General features: G+C 37.7%; 1 protein-coding gene across 1 annotated transcript; it reads right to left on the bottom strand.

Annotated features, from left to right (window-relative positions):
• Positions 1-2,166: 2,166 nt before the first annotated feature.
• Positions 2,167-18,799, bottom strand: LOC124362652 (protein atonal homolog 8). Its single transcript, XM_046817344.1, has 2 exons — positions 18,482-18,799; positions 2,167-4,754 (listed from the first exon to the last, which is right to left on the bottom strand). The coding sequence occupies exons 1-2, from the start codon at positions 18,525-18,527 to the stop codon at positions 3,886-3,888; spliced, it is 915 nt and encodes a 304-aa protein (XP_046673300.1). The 5' UTR covers positions 18,528-18,799; the 3' UTR covers positions 2,167-3,885.
• Positions 18,800-20,917: the final 2,118 nt, after the last annotated feature.

Here is a 20,917-nt window from a genome sequence, read left to right as displayed (position 1 = left end):
ACAAATTCGCGGGTAAAACACTTAATGAAAATTGTATTTTTTATTCTTTGACTTAGAAAATAATGATGATGGCAGTCGTTTTTAAACGTAGCAGACTTGTTCTATGGTTATAAGCGTAAAACCAAAAGATCAGGTAACTTCATAAATACACTTGCTGTTGACGAGGCCGATTACTCAAAAACTCTTGTGAGTCGGAACTCGTATATACCTCGAAACCTGGACAGCATCATTATTCAGAGCTGGTAAATAATACAACTGTAATATCTCAATGTGTTAATTGTGTAGGAAATCGCACAACCAAGTCCAGAGATTGCTTATCGTAGCAGGAAAATCTTTAAACAAAATATAAATATTTTAAGGTGTGTTACCTAAAGATCTAACCTAATATACCTCACTTAACTTCACTATTCACTCACTGTCCGTTCATTTTTAAGAAATTCACAAGAAGGGTAACTCTGTTGGGACTTCTAAAATCAGAGTATCATGTTTATAAGAATTTGCTAAACTATCTACACCAATAACACTACGGTTCTGTATCACCAGAATTAACCAATAACAATCGTGGTGATCCTCTCTTTCTGAGAGCTTGGAATAATACTTGTAGACTTAGATCTGTTATACATACCTTATAAAAACAACAATGAATTAGTAATGCTATTAGCTTTATTCTATCTAATGAATTAATTTAATTATAATTTAGGGAATAATTTGATATTTCTTAACTTAAATGGTAACAGTATACTGCGTCATTAATATTTCATCTACGGCTAGACACTTCATTGACATAGCATGCATCAGAGAAGCACTTGACTACAGACAACATAAAATACAAAATACAGAAGTCTCATTTGAACACAGCTCACAGCGCCATCGTACGGCCAGACCACGAACTACTACAATTTATTTACTACACATCGAACACTAGTGGATTCTACTTATTGATTCTAGTACTATCCTCAATGACGAGTCTTCGTGTTGATTGTCTTTTCATTTGACAGTAACTAAAGCTTTAAAAATAAGTACGCCTTGCCACTCTGTGTGCCCAGAAGAGGGACAAATATAATAGCTTCAGGGAATATTGCTTTTTTTTATACAAATAACTCTAAACTAATACTGTTTATTTCAAAATTACATTCGTTTACAAATGACGACGGGCGACTGCAGAGCGATGACCTGCAGGTCGTCTTTTGTAATAATTGTTGTTAAACTGTGCCTTTGGAACTGTTGTTGGTTGTTTTAGTTCAATAAATAGTTATATATGCTGATACACAGTTTGGGACTGAAGGATGACGAAATCATCCTTTTGTGTCCGTTTAAGAAGAATTCCAGGATTAATACGATAATAGTGAGGTGATATAGAAGACATCAACTGCAAACAGGTATTGGGTTACCGAAACAAATCTTCTCTTCAAATAGATAAGACCATCGATACTTTGCGGAATAATAATATATGCATTAAAAATATATCTTTAAATTCAAAGCGGCTTGGTGAAAGGACCTTGATTTTACCCCATCAGAATAATGTTAAACTTCAAACGCTTTTATGGGCTTTTAAGTGATGTGGTATATCTTATAGTAAAATATTAATATTTACAAAGAGGAATAAAAAAAAAAACAGTATTCTTCCTGTTGGTTTGACTACCAGCGCCATTCACTCTCTAGGCTACTGTTCCTACTACTGACGGTCGATTCCAGAGTGGCGTCTGACCTTCTCTCACTAATTAGATCAATGTCTTCTCGGGTTATAGGTCTGATTACGGGACATGATAACCTGAGGAATCATCTTCACAGAGTCTGCATTCTTCAGGAGGATTCGCTCTGTAGCATATGTGATGAGCAGGATGAAACTGCCGAACATTTGCTCTTTGATTGTCCTTCAATAGCAAGGGAGCTGTATGCCATCTTTGGTAGTTTGGACAAGGGTGGTGAATTTCCCCAGAAGGACCTGATAAGTTGTTTTCGGTGGTTCCTGGAACTGCTGAAATCATAGACTTGTAGGCCTCATGGTGTGATTCCGGGGTGCGCAAAAGGCCCTTCAGGCTTAAGTGCTTGGTTGTAGGCCTCCCCATAGAAGAAGAAGAATAATCAGTATTTTTGTGTTTACCTAAAGGTTGTAACACAGTACGTTCTGTAATTCGGTTATAACATGAAATGAAACACAAATAGTATACTTTGATAAAAGCTGTATTTTAAGTGATTGTCGGTTTCAACCGATTTAAGTTAAAATCACATGGACGTAGACAAAACAAAACTTAAATCATAAAATTCGAATTACATTGATAAAACAAAAATAATGCATAACATTTCTAATAATTTGAAATATTTGTACATATTTACAAAACATAAACAAATATACAAGTAACACAACGCGCTTTCACATAAACATTTAAAAATACAAAAAGTAACACAGAAACTCAAAGAACTAACGCTAGGCTAGGAATTGCTAAAAGTATAATGAGTTTGTATAGACCTGTTAGCGAGACACAACCCATATAGTAGAGATCTGCCTTGTACCCTCGTACTCAGTTAGACCTGCTAACCATTATTTATTGTTATAAGAGACTAAGGTAATAATAAAGGAGCCGTCGCCAAAAGTACGACAAATAATTATTGAACTTACAGTTTAAATTGCTTTAAAATAAAGTATCTTTACAATTAATTATGAGTATAATTGAATGGCACGAACTATGCTGTAGCGTGGAAGTACGATATTTTTAGACATTAACAATGTTTTATAATTATAAACACTAATTTAAAAATTCATAATGGAACATAACATTCTTTAAGCACAGATATACGTGTACAAAAACCTTCTTCTCGGTTAAAAAAATATAGATGCCCGAGTTTGAAAAGTAACCACAAACTAACTAGTAGAGCTACAATAACGAAATTACAGTAACATTTAGCTAATTTATTTCTACGTTCTATCAATAATTTTTTATCCGAGAGAATAGTTTTGAACTACTTTTCAACATCTCAAAATAGCCTGTATCGTATTTAGGTAACGTATATATTAATGTTATATTTGTAATTAAATTATTCAAACAATTTTGAAAAAAGATTTTCAATGTGAATGTCTTTATTTTGCTGAAATTTAGAAAAGACACGCTTCGTTTAAGTGGCCCATTTCTGATATATTCTGAGATGTGGAAGAAGATCTTTAGAAATACAAAAGATGTTTGAAAAGTAGAAATTAATTTATGAGCAATAATAGTTTGTGTTGTTGCATAATTAAAATATGATTAAAGTACTTTTCTTAACAGAGCGATTTTGGATCAGCCTACTTATAGTTAGAAGATTGATAACTAGGGCGAACCCAGCATTTGATATAGGACATTAAATTTTGTTTGTAGAATGTACGACAGGTGAATAGCGATAAAAAAGATTCCATTTTCTAGCCGAATCACTGATTAATAGTTCTTGGACTAACTTTAGCTTGTTTATTTTCGGTAAACGTCAAAACAAAATCTGAAACAAAACACTGGTCCCTAACGAAAAATATATCGTAACCTATAGTATGAAAAGAGCTGCGTTAGTAATTAATTGTCCCTTATATCGAATCCTAGGTACGCCCCTGCGCAAACATCTATATATCTATTAGGCGAACAGAATAAAATACTCAATATTATTAAGACCTGATACTACCTGATATTTCATAAAATTAAATCAATACACAATTTACACATTCAATTTGAGATCATAACAGCCTGCCGTCAAATCTGTATCAGTGATTTTTGTTGAAAACTGATGATGAATGTATTATTCAGTTAAATAATTTAAACGTTCAGTACTGCACAGGATAGAACGTTGAGTATATAAATGGACATTTTAAGTAGCCTCTGTCAAATGTATAAAAGCGTTAAGTAGGATTGTACGAGGAAACAACTAGTCGTCTTTCTTCTTGCGGAGCTTGCCCTCCAGTTGGATGGTGCGAGAGACGTTGTCCACGCACTCCGACAGTGGAGGTTGACTGCCATCCGCGCTGTAGTCGTTGCCGGCGACCCTGCTCAGGGTCAGGATGTAGGAGCAGGCGATACGCAGGACCGACAGCTTCGACAGCTTCTGGTTGTGGCTGTAAGCGGGTACGGCACGTCGTAACGTGTCGAACGCCGCACTGATGGTGTGGACGCGGGTGCGCTCCCTGGCGTTAGCTTCTATCCGCCTCTCTCGCGTCATGTTCTTGTAGTTCCTCTGTTGGGACTGTATCGACGTGCCCTTCCTCTTGTCGGTCCCGGCGGCCGCGGGGTCCGTAACGGTCGAAGTGCCCGGTCGGTCTCTTATCAACGATTCCACACTGAACACTCGAGGTCTGTCACCTGAGTCCTCACCCTCGGATTTCTCCGCGGCGCCGTGCAATCTCACCACCTCCTGCGGCCTCGGCCTGGGCTTCCCTTGGTCCGCGGGCCTCACCACGGGTGCCAACCGCTCCAGCACGGCCGCGTCCCGCAGGACCAGCGACAGCGGTTCGTCCTGCGGACACTCCGCCGGCTCCTGGCTCCAAGGGCGGAACGGACCGGACTCGCTCTCCCGCACGTTCCGGTAGTCCACGAGTCTCCTCTTCACTTCCTCCCCGAACTTCCTCGGCTCGGCGCACTTCCTCTTGCTCTTGCAGCCGCCCGCGGGTCCGGAGATGGGCTTGACCTTCACCTCGACGCTGTCCTCACTGATGTCGGTGGGCGAGTGCATGTCGGTATCCAGGTCCTCCTCGTCCTCCTCCGAGCAGAACCCCGCCACCGCCATCTTGTAGCCTGCGCCTGCAACAGATAACGATCCGGTTAGTGAATGTTGGTTTAGCGACGTGATTACAGGGCGGTGTGGTCGGGTTCAGGTCGTCCGACACGTACACTGCTGCCGCCGCCACTCCTGCTCCTGCTCCTGCTCATTACGCGGGTCCTCTCCTCGTCTTCTATCCACTACATGCAACTCAGTCAAGGAAGGAAAGCGACAGGTTCTCTTACAGGAAACTGTTGGTATGACATTTCTGAAGAATAGACAAAGTGTGAAAAATATAGAATTGTGTTTTAATAAAAACTTTTAGTTCTATGAACCTTTATACTCGTAGTAACCTATTTGTCAGTTAAAGTACAAATAATCTAATTTATTGAGCTTTTACGCCAAGTTGTAAGAAACTCTTATTTCTAACGATAAAAAATACGCTACTAAGTATTCACATTTCGTAAAATTTTAATTGCAATATATAGTACCATATTTGTTGACGTACAATTTTCAAAGCGTAAAACTCAAGCATCCAGTATAAAAATACTCGTAGAAGACAAAGTGTTTGGAAAGGAGCTGTAACATTACTATCTTAGTGTAGAAATTGATTACCTCTTGGCAATTAAACCCATTCGTAATTAAAAAGCTGTACAATTAATGAAGGTCGTTCTTCCATGACATGTTAGATTAAAGGTAAAATTCCGTATTACGAAAGTTACATTTAAAGAAACCTGTTTATAGCAGCTTATATTAGTTAATCCGAGATTTAATTAGGATTTTGTCGTCAATCAAATAAATTCTTTAAATTATATTGGCTAATCGTTTTGTATACTTGTTTTTGTATTCCACTGCAAAAGATGCCACTTGGTTTGAAAAGTTGGAAAGATTTTAAACCCTACTCATTACTGTGGGGGAAATGTACAATAATGCACTAAAAATTGGAGTGATGATTTACTAACTGTTAATCCGCCGGAACTGCAGTATTACATTACGGGCTCAGGAACATTCAGCACAATAAATGGTTATTGGCTGTAATGTGGAGTAATGTGACAAGCGAACGGATTATCCTGGTAGGTATAGGCACAGTACAACTGGTAGTGCTGAGGTATAGGTTCAGTAGAACTGGTAGTGCTGGTCTATCTAAGCGTCTGGGCAATATCGGACCTACATTTGTAAAATATTGGCTCTATCACACGCGCTTATTTATCATACGTTTTGCTAATAATTGAAACAGATATAAATCTTCAAATTCAACAATAGGCCTAACAGCAAAAACATTCCCCAGCATGGAACTCCCCTAAATCGCTGTAACAGATAACTGTATAATAGAAATGTCTTAAAATGTAAACAGCAAGAGAAATTTTGTCCACGGAAAAAATTTATTTTGTGGATAAAATCAGTTGATCTACTGATATGCAAAAATGATATTAGGCGAAAAGTTGTGTCTTCAAATGTACGAACAGTTAATTTTTGGTTGGGAATTCATTTGTGCCACATGATCCATTTGCTTTATTATTGGATACTGATAAAATTACAGTGAACCCTGAAGACTGCTCCCTGTGCTATTTGAGTCGCGTGCCAGGACACGCCAACTGGCTGCACCGCGCCCTCTTCGTCACGCTCGACCCTCACGCCGGAAGCCCGCCCGTCAGAGCTTCACCTCCTGCTCCTGTATTGCCTTGGAGGGAGCATCGTGAAAAATTTTGCTTCTGCAGGTAAAATCTAGGAACTTTATTGATACGGCCACCTCCACGTAAATTCAGATAAACATGAGGAACTTCGGGCAGAAATGGCAGAATTCTTAGTAGAATTTATGTAATATGTCGTGTATGTATTCCTGTACGTTATTAAGTTTTTCTTTGGCTCACGCAAAATGCTCACATGAGGATTACACAATACCTTAACCTGCAGTGCTTAAAATTTTTGAGCATTACAATGACGATTTTCTCAAAGAGCACATTAACAAAATACGATGGTCGAATGCTTACGCCATCTGAAGAGACCGACTGGGCCTGTTGGAATACAGTCCAAGGCGACAGAACAAAAAAAAACACACACACAAAAACGGGGAGTTGCTTCATTCATAAAGAATGAATGATAATTATTGTATGTTTAACTAATGATGAACAAAACCGTTGTGGAGTATTCGTTTAGTACATATTTAGGCTAACATGGCGTGAATGTTTATATAACATTATCGTTAAATTGTCAAACAGCTTTATAGCCTGATTTTATTTGAGGGTATTCCACGATCAGATGGAGACTTGCAGAAGTTACGTTACTTTCCAATGTAACGTATCAACTATCAGAAGGATCGAAGGCAGGGAAGGTAAAGGGGTCGGTGGTAATGATAAAGGCGTTTATGTAACTGTGTGAAGTGACGATAGGCAGGTTTTGAAGCAGTGCGAAACAAGGATGATCGAACATTGTTATTAAATAGTCAAGTACGGTATATTAAATAACAAAATTATTTTTTAGATATGTATATAATAATAAGCCTTTTTAACACTTTTTAAACTTTTTTATTTCCGTACAATGTACATTTCGAATTCTGGGAATTCATCTTCAGGTACCTTAGTATCCAAATTACTTACTGAAGCGATGGGGAAAATGGCGGCATGTAGAGCTACGACGTTACGAGGTACTAACTAGTACAAAAGTCGCCGAAGGCAAGCGTCACATTGACACGACCGCGCTAATACAGTAATACATCTTTCCTTCGTTTCACACAATTGTAATTTGGGTCTAATTACGAAAAATCAAAATGACACCACAGTCATTTAGAGTAACAGTCGGGTAATAGTGGAGTACCATTAGGTATAATCCTCATATTGTATTTGCCTCCGCTACTTACAATTCAAATGAATGTTTTTCAGAACCCGGTTATACGTAACTTTAGTTTTGTTACCGACACGGGAAACACCACTTTGGTGCCACCTCACTCTGCGATAGTCGGATTAAGACCCTGTCGTTTTGTATGGAGTCTGCGATACTTTTGACCAAAGAGAAGATAAAAAGACACCCAGTACCGTCAAATAATATCCAGAAGATTTGCATTACCTTTAGTATTAATTACACAGGAGATAAATCATTCACACGGACTAGATGTACTGAGATCCGGCGGACTATTTCAGTTAGTTCTGAGGTCCAACGCTAGAGCAGCGTGACTTTGTTGCCGTTGAAATATTTTATTACCTGAGCTACTTCAGGCTCTCACTCGTCAGAGGGCAGTCCGAGAGCTCATTTATTCCATGCTGCGATTGAGAGCACTGGATGAGTTATCTATTGTGTAACTAATACAATAAAAGGTACTGTGTAACTAATGCAATCAAATGTATTTTGTAACTAATACAATGAAAGGTATTGTATAACTAATACAATGAAAGGTATTGTGTAATTAATACAATCAAAGAGTTTACTGCTGTATATCACTGTGAGTTGCTTGTTAACTATTTACCATTACCATGTACTATTTACTGACTGACGGTTGTTTTTAAGTATGTCGAGCTAAAAAACAAGTTATTATTTGGTATTTTAAAACCCTTTCTCTACCCATTTCGACGCCTACCAAAATTAGCGACTGACGATCAATTTCTTTCCTTAAGGAAATTCCTCTCTGTTTTCTGTGTCTAAAGTGTGTTGTTATTATTTCTTGTTAGTACTACACTTTTGCCTGTGCTGGTGTGACGTGTGATAGTGCTCGTCACTTGCATCCTGTGCAGTGACAGACGTCTGCCTCATTTCTCCTGTCTGGTCTCCAAGCAGTTTTCGGGTATGTTTGAACCCTTTTCTTTCTCTTCTTTCTTATGAACTACTTATATCCTTACCTGACGAAAAGGATAGATTCCAATCATTGAAACGTTGTGTTATAAATTGTGTTACATATAACATTACTATGGTAAATGTCCGAAATATTATTATCCTCTCTCTATGCATAACATGAAATACTAAGTTGTGCTCTTGTACAGTGCAAGTTGTCTCTAGCGCCCTGGACGATTAAAGGGGGGCGAGGAGGGTGGGCAACAGCTGTTCTACAAATTAGTTTTCGCTCGTACTGTGGATGTCCTCAAATTCTAATCCACTATTTTACATAAAAATATTTTTTTCGAAATTATTGTTAATTATATAATTATATAGAACTACCAATTGTAGTAAATAATTCCATATTCCGACACGGAAATATGGTACTTTATTAGACATGACCTTGACAATTAAACAGTTGTCACCTATATGCGGAGGTCCTGTAGCACGATTTTGGGATCGACTTCAGCAATAATTGGTTTCGAGTTCCCTGCTGGGAACGACGCATAGAAGCGGGCCTGATGACAAAATCATCGATTGTGATCCAGTCAAGTGCATGTGTCCAGTGTCAGTGTTGGAGACAGCGGACAGGGGTGTCACCCCATCTCTGTCTGTCTCTCTCACTCACCACACCACCGCGCCACCGAATTAGCAACAGAGTAATGAAAGGGGAGGATATTATTGACTTAATACAGAACACAGATGGCAGACAATATGCGTCCAGAACATCTGTGTCTATTATGGAACCCTCCTCCAGGCCGCCCCTCGATACTTCGCTCCGGGCAGACTCCTCTCCGCTCTCCTTGGCACAGCCTCTACTACTGAGCTGTCACATATTATGTTTCCGGAATAAGGTGATTAAAATATCAGATAAAACCAAGTTATGTTTGTTAAGTTCGTAATTTAAAATTGAATACGCCACTAATTACGTACAAGTGACACCCAGTAACTAGTAAAGATCGACTTTTTGAAACATCGATTAATAACAGCAAGAACCAGAGTTTTGCTACATTAATTGTACACCTTCGCCTATTCAATTACCACAAGCATTCCCGCAATTTTCTCGGGCGCCACATAACACCGACTGACAGGGTGGGCGGTGTAGCTGATGGCAGCGCTTTGATGAATAAACATTGTACAATAATTGATTACCGTCACATACCGTGGCCTTCACACCTAGCTTCGGTCCTGTCCGTGGTACAGTATAGACCACACACGCCGTGCAGTGACTCGCCTACTCGTCCGTCTGTCTGTCTGTCCATCTGTGCGATAACTCTCTGTTGGTCCAAGGAAGAACCTTTGATTTTGGGGGCAAAAGGTCAATTGCAAACCGTCTGCCTGTGGATTGACATTCCTTACGTTCTATTGGGTTCTTCAATACTCCGTTGTATAGGTTTATTACAGGTATTTAATACCTAATTTCTTTGTCATGATCATCTTGGGAGATGGTTACTAAGAGACAATTTTTGGAAAACGTTATCTGAATTAGAATTCAATGTATACACAGAATATCAAACTTTTTTTATCACACGAAGGGTTCCACCAATGGGTGTCGTTTATGAAATCAAATGTACGATCCTGTTAGTCAGTGAAGTTTCACGTATTTTCCATTGAAATACTTATTTCAAAGTCACCTAAATTGAATTACAAATTGTTGCATTTCTGATCAAATAAGAGGACTCGTTCTCCTGACCTTGTGTGTGTGTGTGTGTGTGTGTGTGTGTGTGTGTGTGTGTGTGTGTGTGTGTGTGTGTGTTTTGCTCCCTTCAGATTCAAAATATCAGCTTTCTAACACTTCCTGAGATGATCTTACAGATGATTTAAACTTTGACATTAGATTCCTGATCTCTAGTTATTGATGATTTCTTTGGCGAAACTGCCATGAATGTTACAGATACAGAAATTACAAACATAGTGGAAAGATAAATTGAGAAAATTAATGATCGGATAAAAGTGTACGATGACATTAACACATTTCGTTTGTGTAAAAAATCGTCTTCGTGACTACAACAGTAGGCGACTTTTGCTCGCGTTGCCTCCAAACTTTGATATTTCTGTACGATTGTTGTTCACACCTGGGAACAGAATGGTGGCCGACAGTACAGACGAGGGCGATGTAACATAAGGCGAGACAGCGGGTACAGGAATAGTGTCGGAGTGGCGGCAGTGGCGGCGCGGCGGCGGCGGGCAGACCGAACCTCACATCTGTCCGTGTGGCGCCTGCCGGCATTCCTGGCAGTCTACAGTCTGGTCCCGTCGCGTTGCCACCTGACCACTCGCCACTGACCACACATCTGGACTTACCTACTGAGAGATACACAATATACTCTATCTGCACTGCACATCATAGTACCGTAACTTAACGTACGAACTTACTGTGCGTCTCATAAGTAGGCCTCATATGAGTCTGTAATACGTACTTCGAAAAAAGTATTTTACCTTCTTGCATAAATTAAACACTCTTATGTGTGTCGAGAATATGATTGAAAAATAACATCAGCCCCAGTATAGATCCTTGTCGACTACCAGAAACAAATTTAGGTGTGCCAGGAAAAATATTTCTTAAACTATTTTAATCAAATTTCGCACATCTATATAATGAATGCATGGGCGCTTATTTCGTCATTAGGAGGCGTCTTCAGTGAAACGACCTTGAATTTTACACCATAAAACAATGTTAAACTTATTCATTAAATCCTTATTTTTGAGGTAGCCTATATAATCATGGAGAACGTCTAATTTAAATATATTATTAATAAGCAACAAAATAACTTTCCGTTTTTCTTGTAAAAATTAATTTTTTAATAGTGTAACTATTAAGTAAAACAACAACAGTTGAGCATTTTATTAAACACCATATTATAAATAAATAATTTAGTCGACATCTTTAAGTGGCATCTTCAATAGCTCAACGATTAAAATTACAGGTGTAAGTAAAACTTTGAGGTTTAACATTGTTCTTAGTGAGTTATCTATCATTTGTTGCCTTTTCGATTTAATATAAGTGTTATATATTTCCTGTCTTTCATTTATATTATTATGTAGAATACCCAAACGTCAGTGTTGTGACTTTGGTTTTATTTTGTTTGGAAAATATTAATTGCTTCTCCGCTCAATGGCGATATACACAGAAAAATTACGTATGGAAATTAAAATAAAATAAATTACGCTGAATACTGAAGGTACCGTAGTTAAAAATAATAATATACTTCCTTGCTGGGCTATACGAACAGTTATATATACTAGCTCTACAAAACACCAAGGTGAAGAAGGAATCTTCCAAATTCCTCTTCAGCTTCTTTATTATTAAATAATGAAAGCCATTTCGGTATTAGAGCACATGGATACAATGATACAAAATAAGCAAACATGTTTGAATGGTTAATTTACAAGATATGATCAGAGGCATCAATATGATTAAGAAATAACACCAGCTCTAGTAATATATCCTTGTTGTAAGGGAAACAGTTTTAGGTGTACCAGCATAATTTTTTCTTAAACGATTTTAATCAAAATTAGTCAATAGTGGTTATATGAGAATATTTCAATATGAAACAAAATTGAAATCCACCTCGTTCCAAATAACATAAGTAGTAAAAATAATATGTACATACAACATTGAAGGTTTGCTTAGTAATAAATTTTGATAAAGAATTCATTGTGTTATTGTAAAACTCTATTACTGTGTACAAATTGAGACACATGTGCTAAACTGCATTTGCAGTTTACAATTTTCACAATATACAAATAAATTCTTTCACGAATGGGAAAGTTGAAACCCGCGTAAAAAGGATCTTACAAGACATATCAACTCATGTAAGGTGTTTATAACTATGCTTAGGTACTGTAATAAGTCCCAGCTATTTTGTAATGAGTATTCTTGTTGACAGACAAATGGTTGAATGCAGGTTGCTGATAGACAAACTGCGCAGCTGTTGAAACATCAGTTTATAATGCTTAGTTACTGTAATGCACAAGTTATTGTCAGTGTCATAATGTTTCATTCTTAGGTAACATCAGTAACAAGGGCAAATTTGATTACTACGACGTTACGTAACAATTTTCTCCGAATATGGAATTTGTTTAAGAATGTTTTAAAAGTTAAATGTAGAATATGTATTCACTAAACAAATTTCAACATGTTCTCCCATCGCTATACATTTTTTAATTTACCGCTTCCATTACCAACTAAGCTACTCCAAATTGTTAGATGTTGTAACCTACCGAATGAAAGGAATATGTTTCGTAGCAAAATATGTCCTCTTCGATTCTGATTCATAACTTCGTACAATATATTATAATCTTCAAATTCTGCAATATTTTACAGTGCATAAAGAAATAGACACCAGAAGTTCAAGTACACTGTTTATTTGAAATGTAAAAATGCATTTTCGGTTTTTAAATATTAACATTTTAATTTGTACATAAGCGCATGATTCATAGACTGGAAATTCCATGTAGTTTAAGTGGCATTTATTATTTTGCCATACACAATCCAGAAACTAAAGTTTGTGATGTGTCTGAAGAAGATATCCTTGATATCGAAAGGCCTCACAAAATAATAAAAGTATTAAATATTGGTTTTATGTTTTAATGTAAGTAAGTACACAGCACTTTAGTTCGTTGTCACAAAAATCCCTGCTCAAATCGACATGTGCATGATTTTTTAGAAAGTTTAGTATTTACTTATTCAAAATCATCATTACAATAGTCGTTGTTAACTTGTGTAGTCTTAGTCGGAGTCTGTCAGCCCAGAGAACCGGGTTCGGATCCCGATTTAAGCACAGTATTAATAATCACTTGTGTCCAGTGGCGTAACTATTGAGGGGGGTGAATGGGATAGAACCCAACCCTCTCAAAGAGCCCTAAAAATAAATAGAATAGTCGTATAACAACAATCCAAATTATTTTCAGTTCTTATTTAATAGGTTACACGATTTATAGAAATTGAGATTTAATGCATAACACTATCAGATTGTGCTCTTCATATCATCTGTGCTTTTTTCTCAGATTCACCTCCCCCCAATCACGTCCTAGTTACGTCACTGCTTGAGTTTAGCCTGAAGTATTAAACGGTTCTGGGTTAGAGATACAGTTATTCCACCCAAAGGAGAAAAGGAGAAGTCCACATTGAAAACTCCCTTCTTAGATAGTAAAGTAAGAACTACTTTCTTCTCACACATTAGATAAGAATTTGGAATTAATATTTTCTAAACTAGTCAACTGATGAAAGCTATTCTAAAGATAACTTTAAAAAAAGAAGAATACCTTTTATCTCTCCATAAGGTGGTCTCGAAAATTATAGTCGTGTAGAGTAAACAAATTTTGCAATTAGTGACTCACATAAAAACTGCTGAAGTTAAAATTGTGACTGTTTTACATCATCTACATGATGTAAAGACTCTGAGAGTGACATGGTTAAATTATTTATAACTAGGAAATCGACGATTCTTTAGGAAATGTATTGTTTAAATAAAATAACTTGCCAGCATTTATTTACGTACTGCAAAACTTTCATATTCTTATTTTCAGCCGTTGTTTTGGGAGGGCATGCCTTGATCATGCCAAGATGTCCGTAATTCTGCTTCAAATACCAACAGTTCCTTGCGGAATTTCCTATTTTCTCTATCTAAATTTAAAACTACCTTAATTCACGAACTCCTTCCACAAATGAGGTGAGTGGACGAACCCGCAACTTCGGTAGTTATGTTATTCCATGTTTCAAATATTTATTTCGGAGAACCACCGACCGTGGTGATTTACTTGACCAGCCGAAGCATGAGTTGAATCCCACAGAAATGGCACTTCATTGAAACAACACGAGGTTATTAGTATCCACATCGTATGTGTGATAGAGAGCGAGTCTCTATGAGTGGTTATAAAAGTAAAAAAAGTAAAAGGATGTCTTATTTCACCAAGCGACTTTAGAGCTAAGAAGCCCTCTAACACTTAACCTGGGGACCAACGGCTTAAAGGTGACTTCCGAACCACTATCGAAAGCTGGGCAGGCGGGATGCTTTCAAGGACAGGATCGCTCAGCGGTCACCCATCCAAGCAAGAGTCACGCTCGACGTTGCTTGATTCGGTTATATCGCGAAAACCGCCGTACCCGCTACACTACGCCATTAGCAAATATTAACATCTCTTTAGATGCCCACATGGCTGCGTACAATCTTATCCAAAGCGTACTCAAGAACTCCAGTGACAATGATACTCAGAAAATTTCATATTTGGATTTCTACGTCCTTTTTTAAAGTCGAACATCAGCTCCTGTGTCACATCACATAAGGACCCAGCCACCGTGTGTAATACAACTCTTCATCACACGGGCCGCAGTCTGACACAGGACAGCCATCAAGTCGTACTGGACATCTAAATTCGCCGCAAGGCGATGCTTTTGTCGTCATTGTTTTTGTTGGAAGGCCGATAATGATAGGTTAATAAGGTAACTATCTCATAGTATCACCAAACTTCAAGACCGACTTTGTCTACTTGCTCTGACGGTCAAAAACCTTCCGACGTAGACGTTCTGAAGAAGGCTGAGTAGGCCTATAAGAAGACAATTTTGCCGTAAGTTAAAAGTCCATTTTCTCTCGTGCCGAAATTACTTGAAAGTATGGGGACATGCAAGCGCAACTTCCAGCATCGTTTTAAAACTAAAAAAACGGCCAGAATATTTTTTTTTTAATCTACCAGATCTTCTTGTAATGACGTTTTTAAGCAGAATAATGTCCTGCGGCTTGTTGTCCGAAGGAACCTCTACTTTTTGGCATCGGTTCTCGCAGCTGCCGATACCAGTTATGTGAAACAGGAAATATTCGGGAAAGAAACCGCTAGACCCTTTGGCACATAAAAATACATCTCCTTCAAGCTGTCAGGGTCTGTAATTCGCTAGGCCCTGACCAAATGGAATAAAATTGGAGACTAATTATACCTGTTTTCGGAAAGAGTTAAAGCACTACTGCCGCAGTCGCTGCAGACCAAAGGAATTCTTATCAAGCGAAGAATAACCGATGTTATGGTCTAATCGGACTTGGTGTAAGCTGTGCAAAATCTGCATGTAGATCATAGTTAGACCATGTTTAACGCTGTAGAAATATGAGTTAAATTATACGCTATTATGAAAACCTAACATTCTCTAACAATAAAGTAATTTTTAACGACTAATTGTGCAGATACAATAGAACTGTACTGTACTTATACGATGGACTGAAAGAAGCGTCGTGAACGTTTTCGGTGATTAAATATGTACCAGTATATTAATCCAGACTGTGTCAAAATATCATGTTTTAATACACATTGAAAAAAACCAAACTGCATAAAAAAACCAAACAATTTATGTTCCTCTAATAAACTACAGTATTTAAACATTACTACGTACTGCAAGTTTTTTAATGTGTTAAAACTGAGAAGTATAAATGGTTTGTACTGGTTATAATAGAGCGCATGCTACAGATACACTGAAAAGATGTTATTGAGGCAGCAGTGACGCACAACACACCTGCAACAAGCCGCCAGTTGTGATGTTGTGACGTGAATGTCATTTCTAGCTGCACAGTTCCGACTCTCCAGCCAATTACTCCTACTATATTCTATAGTAAGTTACGGAATAGGGCAGGCACCAACAGACCTGCCCCGGCGGCTAGTTGTGATGTTGTGACGTGTAATGTCATTTCCAGCTGCACAGTTCCGACACTCCAGCCAATTACCCCTACTATATTCTATAGTAAGTTACAGAATAGGGCAGGCCGTGGTAGTGACTCGTGAGTCACCAACAGACCTGTCGCGGCGGCTAGTTGTGATGTTGTGACGTGCAATGTAATTTCAAGCTGCACAGTTCCGACACTCCTGCTAATTACTCATACTATATTCAATAGTAGGTTACGGAATAGGGCAGGCCGTGGTAGTGACTCGTGAGTCACCAACAGACCTGTCGCGGCGGCTAGTTGTGATGTTGTGACGTGCAATGTAATTTCAAGCTGCACAGTTCCGACACTCCTGCTAATTACTCCTACTATATTCAATAGTAGGTTACGGAATAGGGCAGGCCGTGGTAGTGACATGTGAGTCACCAACAGACCTTCCCCGGCGGCCAGTTGTGATGTGACGTGTAATTTCATTTCCAGCTGCACAGTTCCGACACTCCAGCCAATTACTCCTACTATATTCTATAGTAGGTTACGGAATAGGGCAGGCCATGGTAGTGACATGTGAGTCACCAACAGACCTGTCCCGGCGGCCAGTTGTGATGTGACGTGTAATTTCATTTCCAGCTGCACAGTTCCGACACTCCAGCCAATTACTCCTACTATATTCTATAGTAGGTTACGGAATAGGGCAGGCCATGGTAGTGACAGGTGAGTCACCAACAGATCGCCAGGCCTGGCGCCACCGCTGCAGACCGCTACGTTTTATACTGAGAAAGTATTCATTTCAACTCAAAGGATACACAAAACGTCTCTTCTAAAATCAAAACAAATTATCTCATCTTGATTGAAATGATAGGATATATGAAATGTCAAAGCAGAAGGAAATGCATTTGATAAGGATTTGATAATTAGCAGAATGTGCTAATTAGTAAATTACAGGAAAGTTTTTCTTGTGTTTTGAATATAACTGAATCTTCAACGTCCGGAGTGGTTTTTCGATTTATTATTATAATCCAATTAATTTGGATTTAGCTATTAACAGTTTGAAAATTTTTAAAGAAATTGATCTGTAAGTTGTTTTTATGACTTGGACAAAAGCAATTTTTTATGAATAAATAAAAAAAATCATTTAGTATATCATGAGAACTCAATCTCTCGATTGTAAAGAATTGCTTATTTACAAATTATACTTTTTGGGTAGTAATGTTGACTGATTTGGTCTTGTAAGTCGATCCACTAGTAACTCGAATGAATAATAGAATTATAAAATATCATTTCACTTTTGATAAAACTTCAAATGAACGAAACTATATTGTCAGGACATAGTTTAGCAGTTTTTTCCTGATGCAGTTCAGTGGTGATATATCGCATCTTGTATGTAACATAGAAGCTAGTGGCCAAGATATTTTATAAATCCTGCTCTACTTTAGCTTTTATGTTTGTTTGGAACAGGAAATAAACCGCACTATCTGCACACAGGGAACATGAGCAACAACCGTACTAATAAGTCTACATTTAGACCAACAATGGTGATATCAAATGACATCGGAACAGCCAATCATCAAATGATAAAACTAAAACTTTATTCATATATTGGCTTATATATTTTGAAGATGTTGATGCCATAAAAGGTGAATAGAGGGATAGTACAATCATTAGCAAACCCAGCTTCATTGAGGGGTCGGTTTGAATTGTTTAAATAGCAAGGTAGGATGCAAGGTTAATTAATAGTTCCAATGTTCTTTGTATCTGCCTATAATAGGCTACTATTATAGTTTTGTCTCTTCTAGACCTAGTCAAATTAAATTGGTGCATTACGAATGTATAGTTTTAATTATCAGTAAATTTAAAGAACAAACTACTCAATAAGAGTTGCCAAATTTTTCACCTCAGTCCCTCTCCCAGGAATTGATTTCCCTATATTCCTAATTATAAGCATATTGGACAGGCTGCATATTTTAAATTAATTGTCCAATCTGTTGTCTTCTTCACTTACATTGTACGTATACTAGTAGAGGTACAAGCAAGCATTATGTCTTTATTTGTTTTTGCACGTATAATCTAATAATTCAATACAATTATTTTATGTAAGTAAGGCATTACGGAGAACTTCTAAAACGATGTTATCATTTTGTAAACAGGTTCTTTTAATTGTTTAGTGTAAATTTTATTTCGTTAGTTCTTTTTTTAATGTTAATAAATTCATAAAAAATGTATTAATTATAATAGTTTTTGTATATTTAAATACAATGTTACAAACTGTACAAAATTCAGCTGATTCGCTAAAAAATGTTTGTACAAAACAGAACACTGACCTGCGGACGAATCAAGGCGAATCCGTTTCTTGGCAGGAGTTGTCATCTCGCACGATATCCTGAAGTCCTCAGGTTAAATCCTTGCACATAGTGACACTCAAAGGGTTAACTTAAATAATTAATCACTGAAAAAATTAACACCATTGTTTCTTGTGAAAATATATATATATATTTAATTGTATAATCTAGCTCTAATTTTTATAACTTTTATAATGTAGTTTATTTATGATGTTCAATAAATTCAATATGTTTATCACTTGAAACACGACAGTTCAGCTTGCTTCCGCCTCTTGCCATAAACACCACAAGCATCGGAGCGCTAAACGCGACTGAAATCAAAGGACATGGACAGGAGGATTGTTGAGGGGGTGGGGTGGGGGAAGGCGGCAGTCAGTCGCCCTCTCCCCTCCCCTCCACGCCTCGCTGCCAGATGTCCCAAACACCAGCTTGTTTATCGTCCTATTATCAGCGGCAAGCCTACTCCACACAAGGTGGTCCCTCTCTCCGCTCCTCTCCCTCTCGTGACCACTTCCACTCTTGCCACTCTTCTTCCTTCGGGATCTAATTGCTATGGTATTGTTAAGTCCCATGGACTTTGGGACTCGCCATTCATAAATATAGACCATAAAGTATAAGCAAGCACCACTCCACACAAGGTGGTCCCTCTCTCCGCTCCTCTCCCTCTCGTGACCACTACCTCTTCAGCCTTGCCACTCTTCTTCCTTCGGGATCTAATTGCTATAGTATTGTTAAGTCCCATGGACTCGTCATCATAAGCATATACCATAATGTAACTTTCTTGCCTAAGTCTAAAATGTAAGAAAAGGGTTAAGCCAATTATACCTAATATGTAAATGAAGGGTTACGCCAATTATATCTAATATGTAAATAAAGGGTTAAGCCAATTATAGAAAGGAATAATTAGTATGTTTAAAATTTTACAGATCGTTATTAGGCTAAATCAAAATGGATAATAATGAGATTTTTCTCTTGAAGGATACCTGCACGAAAAGGCCTCGTGCATTTCTTGTAGACCAATGGGTCGTATTCATAAAAACGAAGGATATTCTTCAAATAGAAGTATAAGGTTATGATTTTAAGTATAAGGTAGATGTATAAGCATTTCCTTATTTCTGTATTCATAATGATTACCTTATACTTGCGAGGATATACTCATAGCGCGAGTAAACCTGAGCGACATGCAAGAACGTGTTCTAACCTGCCTTATTTCCTTCACTTTCCTTACGCATCACACAGTTGTATTTCAGTTGTGTTACGGGTCGATTAAAAGTGAGTGTCTTAAGAAGTGTTTTCAGTTACGATTGATTTAGCAAGCAGTTGAAGAGACAGTGAAAGCGCTGGAAATGCCAGTAACGAGTTACAATTCATAGCAGAAGGAAATGCCGCTGCTCCAGTGATTTTGCAGAAATCTCAGGTACCAAATATAAAACGAGAGAAGGACGAGGCCATTGCAACGTTAATAAAGAAACATGAAGCAGAAATAGGTAAATAAAATAATTAACAACATGAAAGCGAGGTTGAAGAAATAACCGAAGTTAGAAAACTGGTAATAAAGCGATAAAATTGTTGGATTGGGAGGAACAGTTGCTAAAAGCTTTGGAAGGTGATAGCAATCCTGCAATTGGAAGAATTAGAGGAGCCATGCAGTTTAGGATTGATGCAGACACGTCTGCTCAGCAAAGTGTGAGTGAAGCAGGTACAGACCGAAAAGGGAAAGAAGAATCTACGGAGCAAAAATGGAATGATGGATCATCTGAACAATCAGGTAGTAGTGTGTTCATAATCTGATGTCCGTTCAACTGAAAAGTTTGTTGGCTAAAAGTACAAATAAAAAATTGGAGAAGTATGAAACAGATGAAATTAGAGGACGGACTATACAAGAACTCCAGCGATTAATTTTGTCACAACAGTACCGCTCATATTATGATAACAAAATTGAAAATTGTGCAGGGCAAGGAACCTACACAAACTACATATATAAAACATTTATTCTGAAAATATGTAGTATGGTTCAATAAATTAAAACACAACCCTTTACTTATTTCATTTATACTTTTTCAAAATTAATGATCAAAATTGTTTATGATGATAGGCACTTCACCATTATAATTAATTTCAAGGTTTTTCTCATCTTCTGGTGCATCTTCAGTTGGTTAGAAATCAGGATCGCCTGAGGTTTTTGCAACGTTACGGAACACAACGCAGGCAACAATATTATTGTTGGTATATTTACCAATTTACACGACAAACATACTGTAAGATAGAGAACCGGCGTTTCAGTTGGCTAGAACACCATTCAATTATTAATCTTTCTTTTTTCAAAAGCTTGTTATAATTTAGGTACTTCTGCACCAGCAGTAGGATTTTTAAATGAAGTCATGGTTCTAACCCGTATCCGTCATCACCAAGTACCAC

Source organism: Homalodisca vitripennis, chromosome 5 (assembly GCF_021130785.1).
Source record: "Homalodisca vitripennis isolate AUS2020 chromosome 5, UT_GWSS_2.1, whole genome shotgun sequence".
NCBI lineage: Eukaryota > Metazoa > Arthropoda > Insecta > Hemiptera > Cicadellidae > Homalodisca > Homalodisca vitripennis.
This window is presented reverse-complemented; position numbering and strand designations above follow the sequence as displayed.

Excerpts from the sequence above, each read along its gene's own strand:
- LOC124362652 (XM_046817344.1), bottom strand. The coding sequence starts at position 18,527 with ATGACAACTCCTGCCAAGAAACGGATTCGCCTTGATTCGTCCGCAG. Across the intron at positions 4,755-18,481 it reads TCGCCTTGATTCGTCCGCAG|GCGCAGGCTACAAGATGGCG; the intron begins GTCAGTGTTCTG and ends TATCTGTTGCAG.